Source organism: Fringilla coelebs (assembly GCF_963513975.1).
Source record: "Fringilla coelebs genome assembly, chromosome: 16".
Lineage (NCBI taxonomy): Eukaryota > Metazoa > Chordata > Aves > Passeriformes > Fringillidae > Fringilla > Fringilla coelebs.
In genome coordinates, this window is record NC_140042.1 from 4,648,476 (window position 1) to 4,671,460 (window position 22,985).

The 22,985-nt window shown below is 42.3% G+C and overlaps 1 protein-coding gene across 3 annotated transcripts in view; it reads left to right on the plus strand.

Annotated features, from left to right (window-relative positions):
- MAD1L1 (mitotic arrest deficient 1 like 1) overlaps positions 1 to 22,985 on the plus strand; it is a 345,841-nt gene that overhangs the window by 148,513 nt on the left and 174,343 nt on the right. For all 3 annotated transcript variants that reach the window (XM_084216166.1, XM_084216165.1, XM_084216167.1), the window contains exon 13: positions 18,264 to 18,320. In XM_084216166.1, coding sequence (XP_084072292.1) covers positions 18,264 to 18,320 — 57 coding nt within the window. The remainder of the gene's footprint in view (positions 1 to 18,263; positions 18,321 to 22,985) is intronic.

Below are 22,985 nucleotides of genomic sequence, written 5' to 3' on the forward strand. Positions count from 1 at the left end.
TAAAACTTCCAAGGGGTATGGTCCCTTTCTGCAAAGAGCTGATGGGATCTCCTGGCAGGCAGTGCCACATCTCCAGAGCACTTCCAGCCCACAGTTTCCTCTAGTGGGCAGTATGTGTTTGTGTGGCTCAACCACCAGATAAATATTTTGATGCCTGACTCTTTAGGAATGGAAGATTTTGGGAAAATGGGAGAATTGGCCAGGACTGACCAGTTTCTCTCCATACTAGAAGCTGGGCTTATCTACATTATATTTCCCAGAGGGGCTCTCAGGCCAGTGCTTTTCATCTCTTGAACTCTTGGTGAATCAATCAGCTGAAGCCAATAATGTCTCCTGTTTGTTAGAACTGCTACTTAGGCACCTTCTCACATCAATGAAAGCTTTAACAGCCCACAGAAACCAAGCAATTTTGGGGAGAAAGGAATAAATATCTCTGGAAAAAAAGTAAAAGCTAAGATCAGAATAACGTTTTACAAAGAAATTTTACCTAGCTCTGAGTTGTAGTAATGAGATTAAACAGCACTTTTCTGGGAGTCTTGAGATGTTCTGAACTTGTTGAGATTTGTTGATTTTTATAATCATTGGATTTGAATTCTGTGATTTGTAGTGCTTCATTTCAGAATAATTGCATAATCACTGTGTAATTGAAAATTTAAAGTATGTAGTTGTAAATGTTTTCGTGTCATCTTTTAATTCATGATGATGGTGACCTCTAAGAGCAAAATATATTTTTAATTATTATTTTCTGTTTAAAAACAAAAAAAAATAATCTGTTTTAAAAAATCCTGTAAAGATTCCAAGGGTTTCCTGTACGGCCTGCACATAGGCTCAGCACAGTTGTGCCCACTGCATTTCTGTGGGGTCCAACTACAGAGTTTTGTTGAAATCGTGTTACGAAATAGTTTTAACATTTAAACAGAAAAAATGCTTTGAGAAAACAACATCAACACAAGCTTGTTCCCATGATCTTGTGGATCCCAACACTCCTGCTCTTTGCAGTTTGCAAGGATTATAAGATCCACTTTTATGCGCTTAATACTTTGGTTATTGTGGCAATTAGAACAACAGTAGTTGCTGTCCTGGTTTTCTTTTTGAACCCCATTGATTCTTTATTTTGGCCTTAATTACAAGTAGTAGAAGAGGTGTTTCTTCAGGGAACTAATTAGTCTAAAAGGCCTGGTTCAGCTAGTGCCTGAGCAGTTTGTCGAAGGGGGGCCTAAATGCAAGTGCCAATTACAGTTGTTTTGTTTCAGAACATCCATAATTGGTCACTCTCAGTACTTCTCCACATCAGGAGCTGTGTTTGCTCCCATCAGTTCACCCAGCCTTTCACCATGGCCTCGGCTGTCCAGAGGCTGCAGCAACTCCATCTCCTCAGCCTGGTTTGTGTTGATGTCATGAATTTGAGCATGGCACCATTACCTGTCAAAACTTGAACAGAATTCAAAGGAAGGTGCATGGGTTTCTCTCTTTATTTTTCTCTTTTTCTTTTTCACTCCAGTGTGACCAGCCTACTAATATTTGGATAAGGCTAGGAGGAGAGTAAGTGAAAAACCCAGCTGATAGCAGTTCTCACCATGCTGTGAATGAAAACTAAGCTGTTGATATAGATCTCCTCTGTCCAGGGGTGGTCCAGGTAAATTGTAAGGAACAATTCTGCTTTCTCAGAGGCTTTGCAATTTATCTATTTGCTTTAATCAGTGTTAATGTCAAATGTGCTTTGATGGTGCTAAAAGCTTTTCAGCAAAACAAACTCAAAGTCAAGAGTTGTGGAGAAAGCCATGGTCTCCCTGTAATGCAAGTTGTAACATTTTTCTTTTGAATTTTATTTATGTTGTTTAATAAAAGAGGCAGTGCTGTAGAGCACACGTGCCATGAATCCAGCTGTGCTGACAGCATCATGGCTATGAAATGCATGGCACATCGATTTGACATATTGATGTGATTTATGGTTTCAATTTGTTTAAACGGCTCTAATGGCTGCAGTTTTGACAGATGTATGCTCAGATTTCTAGTTCTGTTCAAGCCCACGTTAAAAACACAACTGATTCCTGGCTTAAGACATTGATTTTTATCTGTTCTGTGTTCCTGTGCCTGTGTTCCACACATCAGACTCCCAAATGGGGTTTTTGTGGCATCGACTTCACTTCTTTGCAGAAAATTGTCGAGACAGTTCATTTTCATTGGGAAGCTGATTCTTGGAAGAGTTGATAAACCTAAATATTTTTTATTTTTAAAGGAAATCAACAAGAAGCTCAAAATATTACATGTTATGGTATTAATGATGTATAAAAGCCCAATGAGATCTTCAGAAACCATGAACAGAGTAATTACTCTGCAGAGGTTATTTTAAGTAGAATATCATGTGTAATGGGCGAGGGTTTGAGGTTTCTTTGTATTAAGGTTACCACTGTACTTTATTTATATACAAAGAAATGATGAGTGTCTGTATCTGTATTAATTATTGAAGTATTTCTTGAGAGCCCACAAACTCTGAATTTTTCATACAATTTAGGCTGTGCAGTGCAGTTGGGATGTGACCTGATGGTAGAGACCCTAAACCAGTAAACTCTGTGGCAGATATTATTGCTAAGCCAGTTGGTTACCAGCCCTACCTTTGGCAACTCTATTCTGAGTATTCTCAATTTCATTAACATATGGAGGCAGAGTTCTTCACTTTCTGGTTTATTCCCTTTTACAAGAAGTCATTTAATGAGTAAAAATGCAGCCTTAGGATAGGTTAGCCCCCTGGTATCTCAAATACTCAGATAAAATGTGCGCTCCTTTGACCTCCATGGGTCTAGTTCCACCTCAGCAAAATCAGGTGTTGGTTTCTGAAATGTTCTGTGACCTTTTGCATGAGTGAAGGTGACAGGGACAGCAGGAGTGACATCTGCAGTGACAACCCCTGTTCCTCTGGGGGGGAACCCACCAGCAGTGACTAATGTTCGTTAGTTATTTGCCTTGCACACATGTGGGTGTAAAGGGGCAGGAGCTCCCCGTTTGCAGAGTGCTGAAATGAGACACCCCTTCTTCAAAGAGCCTGGGCTGGAGGTACCTGGCCCCTGATGCTGCTCCTGCTTGAAGGGGATGGATGCTGCCTTTGCTCTGAGGGGATTGCTCTGTACTGTGTGCCTAAAGATCATCTGAGTGTACTTAATTGTCTCTCAGCTGCAGCATGGCAGCCTGCAGAGCTGCTGAAAAGAGAGGAGTTGTTGGCATTATGGATGGTATTTATTTAAAGCTGCTCATTGTGCTTGGCAGAGGCTGCCTGGGGTGGGGGTGGGGGGCTACCTATGCAGATGGATTTAATTCCTGGGAATTTTTACAGCTGTATAAAATACGTGGTGAGTCTCAAAGCCTTTTGACATACATGGTACCAGATACATCCAAGCTTGTTTAAAGTGTCAGTTAATTATTTTCATGTATTATTACTCCCAAAAGGCACAATGTCAATTCACATGTACACATATATAAGTGTTCCTAGGAAAGCATGTCTAAAGAACTCTAGATGAGTGATTTTATGCTCTCAAGACAATAATGTCATAGGCTAATTCTACAGGCTTTTTATTGCTTTGCTGTTTAGGTCCATTTTTGAAGACAGTGAGACCATCACAGCTGTATAGAGAAATGACATTTATCTTCCTAGTGCAGTGTGACCTTCTCATTCTTAAGTGGAGGCATTTCCTTTCAGGATAATGAGCACCTTTTTATTTAGGCCAGGCAGGACCAACAGTCCTTGTGCAATTCCTACAGTCCATCGACACTGTACACATTACTGCAATTACTGTGGATATTATTTTCTGTTACATTCCACTTGCTCCTTAGATTATGCTTTTTTCTGGCCAGCAAAGGGGACAGAGAAAAGTAAAGGTCACACTCAAGTCCTCATGAATATCTGGAGGCTGCTGCATGGCACAAATACAACCACTCCTACAGCAAATGTACAGTTATATATTCTCTGTGGCCTCTTGCACCAGGAGTGAGTCACTATTTTGGCATGTATCAGCCTGGGACAAAGGAGCTGGCATTGCTCTGGATCAGGTACTTTTAGGGCACAGGTAAATCTGTGTAGCTGTTTATCTGCTAGCTAAGAAGAAAGAAAATTGAAGCATGAAAAGAAGCTAAAAAACCCAAGTGTTGACAATTCTTATTTGTAAGTATTTATGTGAGAGAGCTCTCTGTCATGCTCCATGGTGCTTTTCCACCAGGAGCCTCTGGAGCAGAGCTCCCAGCCCTGAGCATCCCACTGTGCCATGGAGGAGTGGTTCTACACAGCCTGCACCTGGCAGGAGCTAATAACTGAGATTATCTTGGCACATGTCCTGACTTCTTCCCTTCCCCTGCCAAGTGGAGATCTCTCATGTTTCTATAGCACAGTTTTGCTCAACAGGCATTCAGAAGTGAGAAAACTCAAAGGTTTCTAGTGGGACCATCAGGCACTTTCACCTTTTGCCTTGCCAGGCTGCATTTGCTGGAGCAAGAAGCAATTGTGAGTTGCTGGATTGCTTTTCTGAAATGAGTTGCTGTTTGGTTCACTCAGAGAAGATAAACACCACATCTCAGAAATATCATCCTGTCTGGCATCTTTGGCAGCCTCAGCAGAAGGGCCAAGGGAAACAAATGGACCACATGTAAGATAAAATTGCAGTGCTCCTTCTGGAGTTAATTCAGCCCAAAACTGAGCAGCACTGATGGGGCAACATATGGAAATATTCCCTTCTGTTTCTGCTGCTCAGTGTTAGGATAAACAAAGGGCTTCAGCCCTGGCTTCATTAACCCTCCACTTTGCCCTCTCCTACAGGTTCTTACAGTGAGAATTAAACTGATGGTTGGCAAACACAGAATATGTACCGGGCTTGTGCAGTGAAAGGATGTTCTTTATTTGCTCTGATCCTGTCTCTGCAGGGTTTTTTCTCGTACCTCTTGCATACCCTTTCAAAAATTTTCTTTTTTTTTTTTAAGTAAGGCAAGATATTAACTGCTGAAGTTTAAAAATTTGGATTTCAGGCCATTTTGATAGCTTTCTCCTCTTTCCTGCAGGAGGAGACAATGAATTTTGAGAAGGATGTAAATCTTTTCAGAGCTGCCATGGGATCAGCCTCCATCTCCACGGAGGAGAAGGCTCTGAGAAGGTCCTGGGCTGCTCACTGGCAAGATGTGCCATGGAGTTCCAAGGAAATACTTTGCAGGAGTAGAGAAGGTCTTTAGAGCTAGTCATACTCTTTGGGAGGGGAAACCAGAAGGTTTTCTGTTCCTTGGATTCTGTGAGAGCCTTCTTCAGTCTTGAAAGAAGGAGAATAAGATTAAGAGGAGTAATTAAAAAGATGCCAGAGAGCTGGAGATGGGATGTTGTGTGCAGTCAGACTAGCTGTGGGAGAGAGGAGGAGAGTGAGCAGACAGTTGGAACAAGAGCTGTGAAATAAGCTCCAGCTATTTTGAGAAGTGATTATTCAATATTTAACAAGTAGTTTATTAGAGATTTCCCTGCAAATCCTTTTCAGAAACTGGGTCCTCTCTGGGTGTGAGTCAGATTCCTCCAGCTCTGGTGTTCATTGACACAAGTATTTTCACTTTTATTGTGATGTGGATGGCTGCTTAACTTTAATAGTTTTGAGGCCACTCCTGTTTTGGATGGCTCTTGGCACAAGAGGGCTGCAGAAACACTTCCAGTGCTTTTCTTTATGCTGCACTTCATATGTTCAATCTGATATGTAGGAAAGACTGGAAATTAGTCCAAGGTGGCCCACAGAAGCTTGCTTTTGCAGCTACTGATAACAAAGACCTTCTTCAAGTTGTGGGTGTGAGGGGACTTCCAGGGCATCCCTAGCTCCAGGTCTGTGTGCCTGTTCCCATCCCTGTTCCTTCATTCCTCTGGAAAACCAGAGGCAGAAATGTATTTGCATATTTTATACCTTTGAATGTCTTCATGTCTCCTTATCCCTCCTTCCCACACCCCATCTTTTTCTGTTTCTTTATATTTTTACCACATTTCTTCTACCTTGTCAGCCACCTCCTTCCCAACAGACCATTAAGCAATAACAAGAGAAAACAAAAAAAACCCTTGCTGTTTCCTTCAAGTGCTTGCCTTGCATTTGCTGCCTATTTATAGCTGATTCATTTAAACCACAGTGGCAGTCAATCAGAAATGTGGTGAATCCTTCTTTCAAGAGCATGCCAAGAAAGGATCTTTTTAGTTTTCTTGCTTTATTTATGATTTTTGCTGGAGCCTCTACAGTGTGTCTAAATTCCATTGGGATTTATTTATTTTGAATAAATTCTCAGATAAAAGTAGAAGGGTTTTGTTCCTCTTCTTAGAAGTTACAGGAGCATGACCATGGTGTGCAAGGCTTTTTGATTTTATTTGAGGGTATTATAGACCTTTTTTTTTCTTCCAGTTGGAATCTTGGAGGATTTTTTTACTTTTTCAGTGTAAGAAATGTCTTTGGATAGAGAGGCTGTTAACCTCTGGGGTTTTTTTCCTTCCAGTCTTTCCCCCTTAAACTTCCAGCAAATTCTGCCTCTAATCTCTGTAGTACAAACCTGATGGGGTAAAATATTGTACCTGGAAATTATGACTGTCCATGTGGCTTTGCAAAGTTCATGTGGTCTTTGAGCTTTGGTTTCTCCTTTTATTCAGCAGCTTGGTGCTAATCTGCTTCAGCCCTTCATGGGGATTATACTGGCAAATGCCAAAAAACAAGGCAGGAGCTGTGGGTGAGACACTTGTACCCCACAGGGGAGAGGTTGCACAAGATCCACATTAATAAACTCAGCCTGGGAAATTCTGAGGTGTGGAGCACTGCCAGGATTTCTCAAGTGCCTGCAGGAAAGCTAAAGGCCACTGATTTATGCAGTACCTGGAAATGGAAGAGCTACACCTCTCCTTCAAGGGAAGGAGATCTTTGGTGTGGGGGTGTCTGTGTTGGGAAAATATACTTGGTAATTTTCTTTTAATGTTGAAAATCGCTCATTGAGATGAAAGTTGTTTTTGCTTTCCCTGAACAAATTTAGAAGGAAAATACTGTTTGAAACAGGTCTCTGCATTTGCCAGAGCCTCTGCAAAAAGGTGTTAGCAGCAGTAGCTGTGCTAGGTTGGGGTTTTCCCCCTTGTTTTTTCTCCCCTTACTGCCTTTTGATTTTATGCCATGATACCCTGGCAAGACAAGCAGGATGAGGCAGTCATCTAGAGGGCTGACTCAGAAAACAGGTATAAAATTCCAAAAGAAGTTCCTGCTTGGCCTCAAACATGAATTTTCTGTGTCAAAGTCTCTGCTAACCTTGCCTTAGTGCAAATGGTACAGGAAAATGAAGGTACAGGCTAAAGAAGGACAATTATTCTGTTTGTTTTTCCATCTCACTGCCCATGATAGGATTTGATTCTATGCTCTGAACCCTCCTAGGTCAGTTGTGTTTAGAGCAGCCAGCACAGATCAGCTGTGCTAAGCACACTGACATTTGGAAATCCCTGTCTGGAAGGGGAATTGAGCAATGAGCTTCTGCTAATTATAATAGCTATGTTTAAAATGGGATGTTTGCTTTATTCAGCAAAATCCAACTCTGCACCCAGACTAGAGGCTGGAAATGCTCTGGCAGCAGAGGAGACAGGTCCTCAACACACACATTGCCAGGGTGGAAGCAAGGGCAAGGCAAGCACTGCTTTGGCAGGGCAAACATTGCACAATCTTGTCCTGGGGGTGGATGTTGTTACCTAGCAACTTCCAAGAGCGTTTGAAATTTGTTGGAGCCCCTCTGAGGCTTAGGCACTCTCCCCACTGTTCTGCTAGATGCCAAAACCACTCTGGCTGTAATTTCCCAAGCCAAGGATGGTGCTGGCTGAAACCCCTCCTTGATCTTTATTTGAGCTGGGACAACCTATGCAGTAGGGCTGAGAACTAGAACAGAAACCAAGCTTGATTTGAGTTAACAAATGAAGTTTGATTTAAACACAGATCTTCACTTCTCAGTGTTGTTTCCTGGCTGGCTCACAACACAAGGTTGCACAAGGAAGGGTGCCCACATGCCACATGCCTGAAGGCTCCTGTTGAGAGTGTGTTTGTGGGGATAGCAGATATCACAGGGACAGAGCTCACAGCACCATTAAAGATATCACCATCATCACCAGCCTTGGGCAGCTCGATGGAAGGCACTGGCCCACTCAGGAGTGTGAGGTCAGTGAGAGCTGTTCAGTAGCCTTGTTTTAGCAGTTAAAAGTGACTGTAATATTAATGGACTTGAATAAGAAAACTATAGCTGTGCCACTGATTAACTTATGATAGTCTTTGTTTCATCCAGCTATGACCACAGATCATCTTTTTGGCCTCTCATCCATACCCCACACCCCCTTCCTCACTTTCACTTGAGGCAGAGGCTTTCCATCCATACTGCTTTTGTCTGAATTTTTATTCAGTTTCTAGTTGTATTGTAAGCCTTTTTTTAACTCTCCCAAGTCCTAGTGTTCTCTCCAAAGACACTGGCCATCCACTCCTCTTTTCAGAAGCACTGACACCCTAAAGCTATGGGCTGTAGAGCCCTCTTCTTACTTGGCAAACAGGAATATTTTCCAGGTATTCAACTGTCAGCTTAGTGGAAAGAAAATGTTGCTTTATGGTTGGTAGACTTGACAATAACTCTTTATCCCTTTAAATTAAAAGTGACACACTCACATAAATCATTATAACAGTGCTGTGTGCAAACACAGTGCCTGGGTCCAGAGGAGTTATGAGATGACAGTGAATTGGGGTGAATACCCTTAGTCTTGACTTTGAGAAGTGCAGTGACAATGAATCACTCCTGGTGATGAGATGCAGCAGTGCTGACTCATTGAGCTGAAATTAGAAGGGCTTTTTTAGGTACAGCTGTAATTCCACCATTTTTTTCTGATGAATGGATAAGAGTGAACATTTTTGATGGCTAATTTACAGATTTCATGAATTAGATGTGGTTTCTTTTCCTCCAGCTATCAAACCTAGTTGGAGGTAACTTGATGGGGAGAACTTGGATCCAGGGGAGTTGTCCTGGCAAAAATGTGCAGGAAGGAGTTGACAGTTGAATAGATGCTGGGCGTCACATTCCCACCACTTCTAGTTTTTGAGATTTCCTTTTTCTGGATTTGGTGGGTACTGATGTTTGCTCTCATCAGGAGAAGGCTTTGGAGCCTGAATTCGTTCTGCTGATAATATAAGGGATGAAAAAAAAAAGTAAATAAATGAGCTGGGCTTAAAGTTTCACCAGAAAATTAAACAAATGCACAAACTTTTGTTCCCCCCTACTTCAACTAGCTTCTTTATTACCTGTAATAGCAAGGGATTCTGTTCCCATTAGCTGCTGTGTCTTTTGTTTGTCTCTCACTCTGCTTCCCAGTTCCAGGAGTGTTAATGCAACATTGTGCTCACCAGATCCCAGACTTGCTTACAGTACCTGTTTTCAGATCACCTTAACAGTGATGAATTACCAGATTCCCAGATGTGCTTCATCTGTTTCAGGATTGGGTGCTGGTATCCCTTCATTTCATCTTTAGAGATTTGACCACAGCACAGTGAAATTAATTCTCCTTAGTGTCCTCTGGATACTTTGTATTTCTTTACCCATTTGCTATTTCCCTGCCCAGTGGGCTGGTACTCTCTTAATGGTTTTGAGTTGCACTAACATATTAATCTGTTTTATTCCTGGCAAGAGATTTGCAGCTGACCCTCAATACATAGATTTTTATCTTTCTGCTGTTGGGTTAAAACTTTTGGTGGGGAGCAGCAAAAGAGAAGAGGCTTCCTGATACATCTTCACATTCAGCTGCTTCTATGAGGCTACAAAGAGAATTTTAGTGGTAGAGGCTTCTCTGATGGGTGTTCCAGTGATGGGGAATGACTCCTTAGGAGAGTCCATCAGCATCCCACAGTCACTTGTGTGTGTCCAGGAGATGCTGTGCTGGCTGACTGCATCATGCTGGAAGCAATTGGCTTGGCAGAGTTTCATCAGTCAGGCTGCCCTTTGCTGTTGAGGAAGCAGCTGCAAACTCACATTTTTTGTTTGGCACTGTATTCTCTCCCCAGGGGACTGCAGCACCATTTGATTAGGATGGGGGGAAGGAGACCTATTACAAAAGTAGATTGTTCCCAGCAGAGCTGTACTAATCTTTTGGTCTCTGTGCTCCTTCTTAGCAAGGTGCTGAATAAAAACATCAAGGGAAAACAGCAGGAGAGAGGAGTCTCTGGGGTGTTGCCCCACAGCCTCACCTCACCCTCAGCTGCAGTAAAACAACAAATGAGTGTTCTTGTTTTGAGACATCTTTGCAAAACTAAGGTGGTTTTGGTACCTGAGCCCACTATTTTCCTGCCTCATTTTTAACTGTTTCAGCCTGGCACACGGCTGTCCAATCTCTAGGGACCCATCCTTTCCTGGATAGAAGGTTCTGCATTTTTCCATCTCCCAGTCTGGAAGATGGAAAAATGCAAGTTCTCTTCCTTCCCTGGCAGCATCTGCCTGAGAGATTATGTGAACAGTGTTGATGGGGTAGATTTAGAGAAGTTCAGGGTCTTTCTCCAAGTTTTACATTTTATTGCAGCTGTGAAGGTCACCTTTGCTCTGAGGATCAGGGAGATGAGGTTGCTGCCACCTCTGAACGTGTTGGTGCTGGACTTCTGCACTTATTCTGTGCTTAATCCTTTTAGTGCTGAGGCCCATCAGGTGTGGTTTGTGTCAATAGTGGCACCTTGTGCTCAGAGATTATCCCTTTTCAAAGGTTTTGGGAGGGTTTTACAGAGTCAGTATTATCTTTAGGTTAGAGTGGGAGAGAAAAGGAGGAGTTTCAGAGTTTAGTGCTTTGCCCCAGGTCTCAGCTGTTAGGCAGAGTAGGAACAAAGCCAGGTTTTTGCTGCAGGAGCGTGCAGCTTACTTTAAGCTAGATCAGGTATTTGCCAGGAATAAGGATGTGGGCAATTTTGGCTTGGAATCCTGTCTTCATCTTATATCAGTTGTTCCACAGTCACTTTGTTAACGCCCTTTTCTCGTAGTCGAACCAGGCAGAGTTTGGGGTTATTTCATTATATTAAGCTTACTGTCAAGTATTCTTGACATTACAAGTGACTGTGTCTCTTAAGGAGAGAAATTGGTCTGTCCTTGAGACTCAAGAGCTAGAGGAAGGTGTGGCTATTATCCCCTTGTCCAGTAAATCTTGATAGAGTGTTGACAGGAGCCCATATCTTTGCTAGGGGAGATGTTTTCCCTTCGTCTTCAGTAATTATAGTGATGACTTCGGTGATTTTTCAATTCGCAGTGTCATTTTTCTGTTTAGTGCCCAAGAGCTCTGCTTTCTTTCTCCCTGATTTTGGTAACCAGCTGCTTTTTGTGTCTCACTGGGGGGCGGCATTTCCCTGCACAAATCCAGTACTAAACTGGTTTCCAGAGAAGGAGCAGCTCTTGTTTTTTTGGTGGAAAAACTCTCACTGCCCTGGACAAAGCAGTGGCCTTCAGTCCCTGGTGTTGTGGTTTGCTGTGATGCCCAGGAGCACGAGTCCCTGGAGATGTGGGACATCTGCCTTACAGGCATTCTTGTTTCCTGTGTTTCCTGTCCTTGCTTGGGGTAAAATTAAGGACTAAATTACGTGGAAAACTACATAAGCTGTGGCCTGAGACACATGCTTTTCATTGAGCTGCAAGCCTATCCTCATAAATTATGTCAGTAAGTAATGGTCTCTGCTTTGCCTATTGCAGCTTTTCTGCAAGTCAGAGCGAGTGTGGTTTCACTGAATTTAAATTTCTGAAACACATTCAGAAGTTGTTGGGGAATTTTCCTCTTCACTTTCACATCACACTGAGCCCCCTGCCACCTCCAATCCAGCTCCTGTGAGATAACGTGGCGTTCTGGATGCTTTTGAGACAGCAGCTGAGTTTATTTGTGGCTCTTCTTTCCCACCTTATAAAGGATGTACATTTGATTTTCCAACCAGGAGAACTTTCTTCAGAACAGCAAAAAGGAGCCTGTAAAGCAGCAAGGAAATTATTTAGCAATGGCTGGTACTAAACTGTCTTTTTGATTGTGATCTCAACTGATGCAGTTTTGTGAAAGATTGGCAATTTCAACTACAAAGCATCAAAAAACATTAAATTAGAAACGACTAGTTAGTTCAGAGTAATTCTGCAGTGCAGTTCAGAGGTGCAGACACAATCCTGCACTGCTGCCCTTGGACAATAATGGTGTGCAGTGGGTTGAAGGCCACAAGTGTTGGCTGGCATGAGATAAATGGATATCTGACTTTAAAGTAAACAGGGAAACGTCTGCATGAACTGTTGGAAGCTGAATCCCACGGGTGAGATTCCAGATTGAACACTAATGAAAATTTAATTTCAGTTCTCACAGTATTTTAATATGCAGGATCACAATATGCAAATAAAGTGAAGTCTGACTGCAAGAGGCTGATGAGTTACTTCTGCTCAGTCTCTGCCACCCCCAGAAGTAATCTGTCTGTGGCTTTTGTGAAATCAAAGTTTTCCTTCTGTTTTCCCCACAAGCCAGAGCCTCATTCTTTGCTGAGAGGTAATTAGTGACTGCAAAGTTCTCTTCAAATTGTTCTCATCCTATTCCTGTGTTGTTCCATGTAACTCATCAGCATGGTGCTTATGTTCCTACATTGGATTGAATTCTAATTGTTGCAGTCAGTGCTTTCCTTATCAGAACTGTCCTGGGAGTGCTGCCATGTTTTCAAGTTTCCTTCTGTATTTCAGCTGCAGCTTTAATGCACTTTATTTGCTTTGTGTCTTCTGAATCTGATAGCAAAAAGTGATATTGTGCTTTTTTTTTCTTTTCTTCCCTCTTCCCCAGCTATGGCACCAGACAAGATGTTCTAGCTTGGGCACTGTAGAGGTCACACTTTAGCCACACACTCAAGCCATCCAGCTTGAGCCAAGAGGCTTCATCTTGTGTCTTCTGTTGTGAGTGATCAGAGGAATAAGTCACTGTGAAATTACCCAGGGAATGGGGAGCAGCCAGCACAAGGAAACTGAAGTGAATTGGCATGTTGGAACATACAAGATTCCCTATTTCTGTGATCTGCAGCCGATATATCCTTGTAAATTTAAATTGTGTGTTAGCTTTCTCAAAGAGGAGAAGCAAGAATTTATCTTAGAAGTTAATTAATTTGAAATAGCTGGTAATTAACATTATACCTAAATTTGCCAATTATCACACTTGACTTGGATTTGCATACAACTGTTGCATATAAAATATTTCTAAGGGTATCTTGGGCTTCAGTGAGCTGTAAAAATGCCATTTTTTGCAGCTGTGTTCCAGCTCTTCCAGGGAAAGCCTCTTCCTCCTCCCCTTCCCTACAGAGGAGCTGCCCTTCCAACAAGTGGCCTTCCTTCTGGGGACTCTCATTGGGATTTCTAGCTGTGAAAGCACAATCCCAGAACAGGCAGCTGTGTATGTTCTCAGGTATTTCCTCCTGATGAGAAAGAATAAAAATTGCTCTTTCTAATTTGAGGTAGTGAATGTGCTGCTTGTTTCTCTCCCTTGTAGAGTAGCAACGTTGTATTAATGTGACTGTTACGATAATAATGTTTTTTGATGAAAGCATAGAACTAAAATGATATTTCCAAATGAAGGTTGTTTTGATTTATTCCCTGTATGCAGCACGCCTAATTTTGCTTCCCAAACTCTTTGAAGCAAGCTTTTATTTTATGGTGCTGGCTGTTGCCACTGCTGTGCTGTACCTGTGAGCTATTTAATGTGTCACTTCGAGGAGTAAATTAATGCAGGTCCACAAAGAGAACACTTCGATTTGCTAATTGCTTGTAGAGCAGAGGGTATTGTTTTGTGTAGAGAAAGACTGTTCATTAGAGACTGAGTAGTTAATTTTTCCCTGCAAATGGGGCTCACTTTTGAGCTGCCTGCCCATCATTCAGGGCAGCCAGCTCAGCATCAGCCTCCAGAGGGGAGTGGGGGCTCTGGATGCAGTTTAACAGCTGCATTGTCACCACCAGATTGCTTCAGTTTCATTCATTAAACTCTCCCTGACCAGCCTCCTCCAGTGCTGTCAGTGAAGGCTGACTTCTGGAAGGTACAGAAGAGAAATTATTGATGCAGGAAAGCAAGTTAAACAATTCAGAAATGTCTCCTTGGAGCTGAGTTGGTTCCTCTCCTTGGAAACCTGCTCTTCTTTCAGCCCAAGCTGCAGATTTCCAGTGAGGCTTGGAGCACAGGTTCTTCTCTTCCTGCCACTCTCTTTTGAGGATGACAATCCACTGACAGTAGATTAGACTATGTTGTCATGTAAGATGAATATTTTGAATTGACAAACCTTTTTTTTGAAAGCTTAAAGTAATTGACTGAGTACTCGAGAGGATTTTTTTTCCATGCTTTGCAACTTGATTTTCCCTTACCTGGCTGTGCTGCCTTCAGTGGATGAATTGCAGTGTATTTTTATATCTGATTCATAATATTTGTTTGCATATCAGGTTCCTTAATGCTTGAGCTCAGTGATCTATGGGAATTTAACATGTGTCTTAAGTAAAGAGAATTTCCTTGGAGCTTTAAGTTAACTTTTATCTGTAGCCTGAAAATTCAACATGGATGTCTATCCTATGGAGAGATTGCTGAGTACTAAAGTGGGTATGATCAACTGAAAAGACCCTAACACAGAGCTGAGCAACTCAGAGAATCATGGAATGGTTTGGGTTGGAAGAGACCTTAAAAGTCTTCTTTCAGTGGGCAGGAATACCCTCCCAGATGAGGTTGCTCAGAGATCCATCCAACCTGGCCTCGCGCACTTCCAGGGATGGGGCGGCCACGGCTTCTCTGCCCCTGTGCCAGGGCCTGCCCACCCTCAAAGGCAATGTTTACTAATGTCTCACCTAAGCCTCCTCTTCTCCAGCTGGAAGCCATTCCCCTGTGTCCTGTCACTGCCTGGATGGCATTTCCCAGAGCAGAGCTCTGAGGTGGGACTGGCAAACAGCTCCAGGATCTGCTGGGCCCCCCGTGCCTTCCCGCCAGGCCTGAGCGCCCGTGTCCGACCCTCGCGCTTTCCTCGTCTGCTGTGGCCAGAGATGGCCGCACCCAGAAACCAGCAGTTCATTCTTGAGAAGATACATTCCAAGAAACAACATAACTCTGTTTTCTTCAGATCTTTTCTGGCAAATGCCTGGGGAGAGGGAGCAGGGGCTGAGCAGGCTGCCAGGCACCGCTCCAGGGCCCTCTGCAGCTCCTTGGCGCTGGGGGCTGGCAGCTCCTCCCCAGCACTCTGATTAAGTGACACGTGGGGCTAAGTTCACAGCCTGATTTCTCCTTCATAATTAAAAATGCGTGCATCTGTCATGCTGCTGGTGATTAGTTTGTGTTTTCTTGTGGCCTAGAAGGAATATGGCAGTGAATCACTTGGCCAGCAGCTGTCCTCCAACAGCTGAGGGAGGTTCAATATTTGATTTAAGCTAATAAAAAGTCTGGGATAGGGCTGATGTTTACAAACTGGATGTGATAAAGCATTCAGATCAGCTGCATCACAGCCTGGCTAGTGCAGATGTCGGGGACCCTGCTGAAAATTTAGGCTTTGTCTGGAGCTTCCCCAGCTGTCTGAAGAGGAGGCAGGAACAGGGAGTGGCAGGGTCCCTGCTCTGGACTGTGAGTGCATCCCAGAGCATCATGAGCTGGGGAAGCCTCCTGGTTTCCAGCTTTGTCATTGGAACAGCTCTCAGTGCATTAAATATGTCCCTTTTGCTCTTCTGTGAGAGTTGCAGTCAAATCATAATGTTTAAAAATCTTTTAATCTTCATAAATCATTTCTTCCAGCAGTCTGGTAAGTTTAGTAGCTGCTCTCTGAATTCCCACTAGTTACTGACTCTTTCCCTTTGAGATGAGCTGCCTAGAAATGAATGCAATGAAGAAAACCTACTTTGTGATTTAGTTCTTATCTGATTGCTTCTCCAAATCATATTGATCTGCTGTTGTTTTGCTGCTGGCTTGGACTTGCTGTCCAGGGTTCTGTGTGTCTCTGTTGGCGTAGCACCTTGAAATGGTTATTTTCCCCAAGCCATATTATATCCAAGATAAATTATGGCATATTTCCCACTTGTATTTTCAATTTGCCCCATCCCTTTATATTATTTCTCTCTTGCCTAAAAGGTTTTTCCAGCCTTTTCCTGAAGTAAAATGAGTTGGAGTCTTTGCTATCCTTTTCTTCTGACTTTTATGGAGGTATTATGCTTTAAAATGCTCTTAAGCCCATCTAGTTAAACAGGCTCCTAGGGTACTGTTGCTTTGGTGTTATAAATAAAAATATTTACACTGTGAGGGTGACCAAAGCTTGGCACAGTGTGATGGTTGATCCAGGTGCCAGGTGCCCACCAAAACCACAAGGGATTGAGCTTTGAGGGAATTCTCACTCTTCCAGGGTGAGTTAATCTGTGATTCCATAGGAGTCTGTGTGAACAGGAGGCTGAACAGAGACCTGACCCTAAAATTCAGGACTGGCAGCTACCGTTAGAAAATACATGATTTTTAATGTAATTTTAAATTAAGCAATTCTTATATCTGATTTAGAATAGGCTAGTGGTTCCCATCTAAAGGTCACCTTCATACATAGAAAGCTAATAAATATACAGAACAGTTGGGGTAGTTTGTAATCAAAAATGTTCAGTCAGTCTTGAGGTGTTTTGCAGAGTTTATGCCAGCGCCTCTCCTAAATAACCCCTCTAAGGTCTTGTTTTCTAGTTCTTCCCCAAGCAGATCCTGGCTCCAGCCTGCTTCATTGTACCTGCTTCAGTAGCAGTAAGGAAAAGTCTTTCCCAGGTGTCTGCAAATTTACAGTTCCCTGATCTTTCCCCACCAAGCTTGGTGATTGTTTCATTTGCTCTCTTCCCTTGCCTGTCCAGGCACTCCAGTTTGGGTTGGGGCTGGCATCTCCTGCAGTGCTTGATGAGTGTGTTTCATTCTCCTGTGCCAGGTCCCAGGCTTGTGTTAACATCCTTTTCATCCTATTTCAGTGTCTCTTCCTCAAATAATGTCACATCATCCCTGGCCCTGCACAGCAAGAGGCTGAAAGTTTTTCAGTTTCCACTGAGCTCTGGGGCCAGGGAAATTTGGAACTGTTTGCTTGTTTGTTGGCAAAATGGAACTTCTGCTGTGCTGGACCCTTAGACTGTATTTTTTAAATTTAATTATTTACTTGCATTTCAGTGCAGTTAGCCTCCAAAGCTGAATGTTTTGCTTTTCATTGTAATAGAATGCTTGCTGTTTGTCTCTGGGTTGGATGTGGCACTCAAAAGACTCATTTCATATGTGGTGAGAAGTTGAGAGACTCCAGAGGATTTTAATGAATATTTGCTTGAAATGACATGAATCAGTTTGTAGGAAAGTTGTTTTTATTTCTTTTATTTGTTTACATTGTTTAAATTATCTTATCTGCCATCAGTGACTATTTTCTGGGCTTTCTGCTAAGCAGAGAAAGGCTGATTGCAACCAGGCAGATTGTTAGAAAATCAAGGATGTGGGAAGTAATAGCATTCATGAATTATGTGTGGCTTCTCTTAACTGTCTCCTAAATACCCATTTGGTTTAAAATCCTTTTTCATAAACAAAATTCTGTAAAAGATCCTTTTCTGAGTCAAGTTCCTGTTTCCCCTTAGATTATGCCAGGATAACCAAAGGTATTCTCTAGTTTGAAATTCTTTACATTTCAAATTTTCCTTTTAAAAAGTAAAAATGCTGCACTGAGATCTTTTCTCATGGAAATTCAAGAGGTTTATGTTAAAGAGCAGATTTTCTTGATGTTTTCCCACAGCATTTTGGAAGGCTGTGGGGAAAAAACCTAACCCTGGACCCCAGAAATTCACAGAACGTTTTCTGTGAAGTTAGCTTGAATCACACACTCCTTTCAGGAGCTATGGAGCTAAACCTCCTCTTCTTCAAAGTTAAACTGGGCTAAACTGGGTGGGTTTTAGACCATTCTTTCTGCAGCTTCTCAGCAATACAGTGGAGGCACAGTTCTGGCTGGACCATGGGATTGAAATTTGGGCTGGCTCATCGTGTGGCATTCTCTGTAATAAACCTGGTTCAGGGACAGGATTGTCTCATGGCATGGGATGGTGACAGGACAGAACAAATCCAAATACTTAGAATTCCTTCTCAATGCCATGAAAATCATGGTGCATATGTGATTTTTTTGGGAGGGCGGCTCAGGGAGGGGGGGGCAAGAGTCTCATTAAACTTCCAAAATTACATCCTAGACTTAATTTCCTTTTTTTTTTTTTTTTTTTTTCCCCCCTGTGTCTTGAAGGCTCAGCTGTCTCAGGTTCTGGAAGAAGTGGGAAATCACAAGCAAAGAGCAGAGATGGTAAGTGTTCAATTTCTGCCTTTTTTTTTTCCCCTGGCTGTTTTACAGAGCAGCAATATGCAAAGTTCAGTTCATTTAAACAGTGGATCAGTTCCAAATATTCAGAAATGAACAGCAAATAAACATTGCAAAAGTTGTGTTGCTGCTGCCAGTCTTGGCACTCTCTGTCTCCATACTCACCTGGAAAAAGTGTTGGATGAAATCTAGTGGTCTGTCTTCATTTTCTGGCAATTCCTTTTCTCCTTAGCAGTTCTAGATCAGAAGCAAGCATTTAATTTCATACTGAATTAATTCCTTTCTTTGGGGGCCTTTGATTCAGTCTCAAGTGTTCAAAGGACAGGCAGATGAGATACAAGAGAATTACCACAAACTATTTTTTTATAATATCTGTTAATTTTCTGTTGGGTTCATCTATTTTATTGGCACTTCCTTCAAGGACCAAAAACAATAAAAGGACACAAAACCAGGTAGCAGGGAGGTTTATATTCAGTTTCATGATTTGAATATGATTTTTTTATACTCAGGAATAAATGAGGTGTCTGTGTTAAGCTATTTTTGTGAACTGATATTTTTGCTAATGGATGAACTGTGGGATTCCTGCAACTTTTCCTAGTCACAAGGAAAACCTGAGCAGTATCCAAGATGCAGGCTCATTCTGTAGATGTGATTAATTTTATTACTAATATAAAAAAAAGCCTGCAGCACTGGCTAGTAAGTAGGTGCTAAACAGACATCTGTTCTAAAATCCAAATCATAAACTAGAGTGCCAGCATGGGTCTTTTTAGACTTGTGCTGAGCTCTAGTAGGGCACTGAAGGGCAGGATGAGGTGCCCCTACTGTGCTATTAATGGGTTGCCATACGTCTGTTAGGATCTTTTTTTAAATTTATGCTTCTTGCTGTTTCAACATCAGATTTTCCATCATGAGAGCGTTAATTGATTCCGGTTCTGGGGTGGTCTCACGTTGTGGGCAAACATTTTTGTATGCCCAGCTGCTTTCTGTGGTGACACAGGCCACAGCTGATACTTCCAAAGAAAACTGAATTAATCCTATTTACCATCTGATCTCATTATGTGCTGCCTTGTAACAGTTTTAAATTCTATACAATCAGTTTGGTGTTGTGCTCACTGGATGTATCAGAAGAAAAACGTGCTGTTATGTTTTAAATGTTCTGATGTTACAGAGTTTTGGTTTATTTAACATGTAAAAGATTTTCTTTTGGGCTTATTAAGCCTGGTTTTTGAGTGGTTTGCCTTCAAAAATTTGTAGTATTAAGTGGGCTAGCAGAGGGCTGGAGAAGCTGGAACTTCCAGTGTTAAAGCATTAATTGGTGCTGTGCATCATCCATCAGAGGATAAAGCTACAGTCAGTGCTCAGTGCCTATTCCCAAGGGTTTCTCAGTGGAAAACTGCTGGTCTTGTGATCTTCCAGTAACTCTTACATCAGCCTCCCATGAACTGGCTGTTTTCTGTGGTGCTTTAACCATGGATTGCAGATTGTGAGGTATGGGCTTTATTCAGCAGCTTGATTTATTCAGTAAATACAGGAAAGTTGAGTTATACAGAGGAAAAGACATCTTTTTTTTTCGCATCTTTTTTCCTTTTGAGTTTAGCTCCTCCTTTTCACTGGTGGTAGATGATTTTTCTGCATCCCCAGTCAAAAGCTCCCTGGTAAGAAAAGTTGTTGTCACTTTGTGTCTTCTGCAGTGTTGATGGTGACTGATGTCTGTCCCCTTTGGATGGGGCTGTTCCATAGCTGCCTGCCACAGGCTCCTGTGGATATGCTACCAGCTCCACTCTCCTCTTGCCATCCCACAAAATGCTCTTTATGTGTTTTTTTCTTCTCTCCCCCTCCAGATCAGTGTCTCACCTGGATGGATTTTTAACTCCTTTAAATTTGACACTTCAGCAAAATTGTTTGCCTGCTTTGGGTGGCTGGGCTCTCACCTTCCTTTTCATCCCTTTCAGCTGTGAGCCTCCAGCCCCAGTTTGATGCTGGGCTGGGAATGCTGAAGGGCTTGTCCTGCTCTGGGTGCTGACAGGTGAGGAGATTGCTTTTCATCAGCTCTTCTGCAAACAGGCCAGTGGCTCTGGGTGAAATGGAGCAAACACCTGTCAGGTGCAGGCACAGTGTGATGAGTCCTTTGGGCTGCTGCTGGGACAAACCTCTGTGCAGGTGGCATCTCTGCTGCCGCCCCAAAGAGCTCTGGTGGCTCTGCCACCCTCCCTGGGGCACTGGAAATGAAGAGCTGGGCTCTGGCTCCAGGGCACTGGCTGATAGCACCTGAGTGAGAGAACCAAGGACTTCTTTCTGTCAGTGGGGGCATCTCTGGTGCCCTGGTAAATGAGTCATTCTTTACATAGCAATATTTAAAAGTACAATACTCATGGGATAAGTCTGATGGGATCATGGCCTCAATACAACAGTATCTGCACACTCAGGGCCTCTCCTCTGAGGACAAGCTCAGGGAATTGTGTCCCCAGGGACCATGGCAGAGGAAGGGTGGTGTGTGTGATAAGGAGCTCCGTGCCAGGCCAGAGCACAAGGTCCTGCTAGAGGAAAATGGGATGCCAGTGAAATGGAGTGGCTGTTCTCACTGCTCCACTGCAGGGATTCTTTGCTTGTCAACTGAAAGTAAGAATGCAGCTGAAGGAACAACAAAAAAGGAAATTTAAATGTCTTCAGTTAATTGCAGTTGACAAGGCAAAGGCAGTTTGACTTTCCAGTATTAATTAGCAAACCCATACTAATTAGCTTGTATAAGCACAATTCATGCCTCTTTCCCTAAATGCAATTAATATTGCAACTGAAGACATCTCTGGGCTGTGCCTCTGTATCATTAACATACTTTGCCCTAATTAGACACGGCCAGTAGTGGCTGGAGAAATGAGTTTGTGATTACAACCATAAAAAACCCTCTAATATTTTATATCCTTCAGGGAACTTGAACCTAGAATTTATTTTTTGATTTAAGAAAAATTACCCTTATCATTGTGCTATGTAATTAACAATGAAAGTTTGATTTTCCTCTCCCTCTAACCCTTCACTTATTTATTTTTCTTTTTTTTCCCTACAGTTTAAGCATGTTCATACTGGAAGGGAACAGTGTGTGCCCATAAGACACATAAGAGTTACCACTCTTAACAGGGCTCAGGTCACTGAGCTGCCCCAGAGATCCATGGGGGTTTTCTGTCTTTTATTTCCTGAATGTTTGTTGTTTCCATTTTTTTTGTATGAATGTACACTTCTCTGATAATATGATCAGCACTGGAAGTTTTCTTTATTGGGGCTGGTGCTACAGTATCTGTATTTGCAGGATGTGCAAGGAGGTTGCTCAGAGTTCACACAGCTCCCTGATCTGTGGTTCCAGGATCTTATTTCTCATGGTATGTTAGTTTAGTGCTCTACTGGCCTAAAGCTGAGGGAGAGCTTCACTCACACCAAAATATTATTTGTGGAAAATGCTTTCTTGTTTGTTATATTATTTTTCTTTCCCTCCCTGAGGGGAGGGAAACAGAAGACGTGTTTGTTTTTGTAATTTTCGTTTTCCTTTTTCATATCCCTTTATAGACACAAGGAGATTGTTTGGCTCAAGCTTGCCATCCAAGCAACAGCTCTGCTCTCTGTCTTACTCTTTCTTCCAGTCTGGTTCTGTAGCAGGGGGCATTCATGTCAAGATTTTTTTGTTCTCCATCATTAATCCCTGAGGGAAGTTGGCTTGGTATTAAAAAAGCATCACCTGTATTTTCATTACCCTGAGGTGCTTTGGGCATCTTTTGGCTTTCATCTTCAAAAGACAGCTTGGCCCGTGTGGGCTCTGAAATCTATAGACTGCTCTTTGGAACAAATTAAATTTCACCCTCCAGCAGATTAAAAAGGATGGATATAAGAATCAGAGGAATTGCTTAGCAGGGTGGGAGGTAAAGAAGATTTGAAGTCCAAGAATGCAGCCGTCACCAAATGAATGGCATAAATTGAGTGTCCTTACAGAGGGAATAAAGACACCTTAAAATTAATATAATCAATGCCCCTTGCCTTGGGGAAAAGTGTTGGTTAACCCTTTGCAGAGAAGGGGAGACCTTTATTTAAGAGCAGCAGGTCAGCAATAGTTAAAGAGCCAATCATGTGTTCAGTCTGATGAAATCATAATGTTTAGGATTAACTTAAATGTCAGTGACTGCCTACACTGATGGTTATCAGGAGTAGAAATGGAGACAGAAAGGAAATAAACAAGAAGGAAATAAACTCAGAGAACACTGAGCTGGATGTAGTTGGGAACTAGCTGTTAACTGGAAGGCAATATGGAAAAGTTATTACCTATGTTTTTTAATTTACAGGTAACACCAATGATAATAGGAAAAAATATGAACTTTAGTATAGGAATACCTGCCCAGGATTAATGGCCAATAGAGCTAATTTAATTCTTGTTTAAGAGTTACTGAACAGAAAGCAAGAAATACAACAGACTGAGGACAAGAACAAAAGTGGTGTTCATTAGTGGAAATGTAAATTCTCTGTATTTTCTGTAACAGGAAGGCAATTAAATGTGGGATTAGAGGGCTGAACCACAGTGGATATAAATAAAAATGAAGCTTTGCTGGAACGTCTTTAGAACCAACAGGTTGGGAGGGGCAGGAGACAACTGACTGGTGCAGGAAGTCTCCA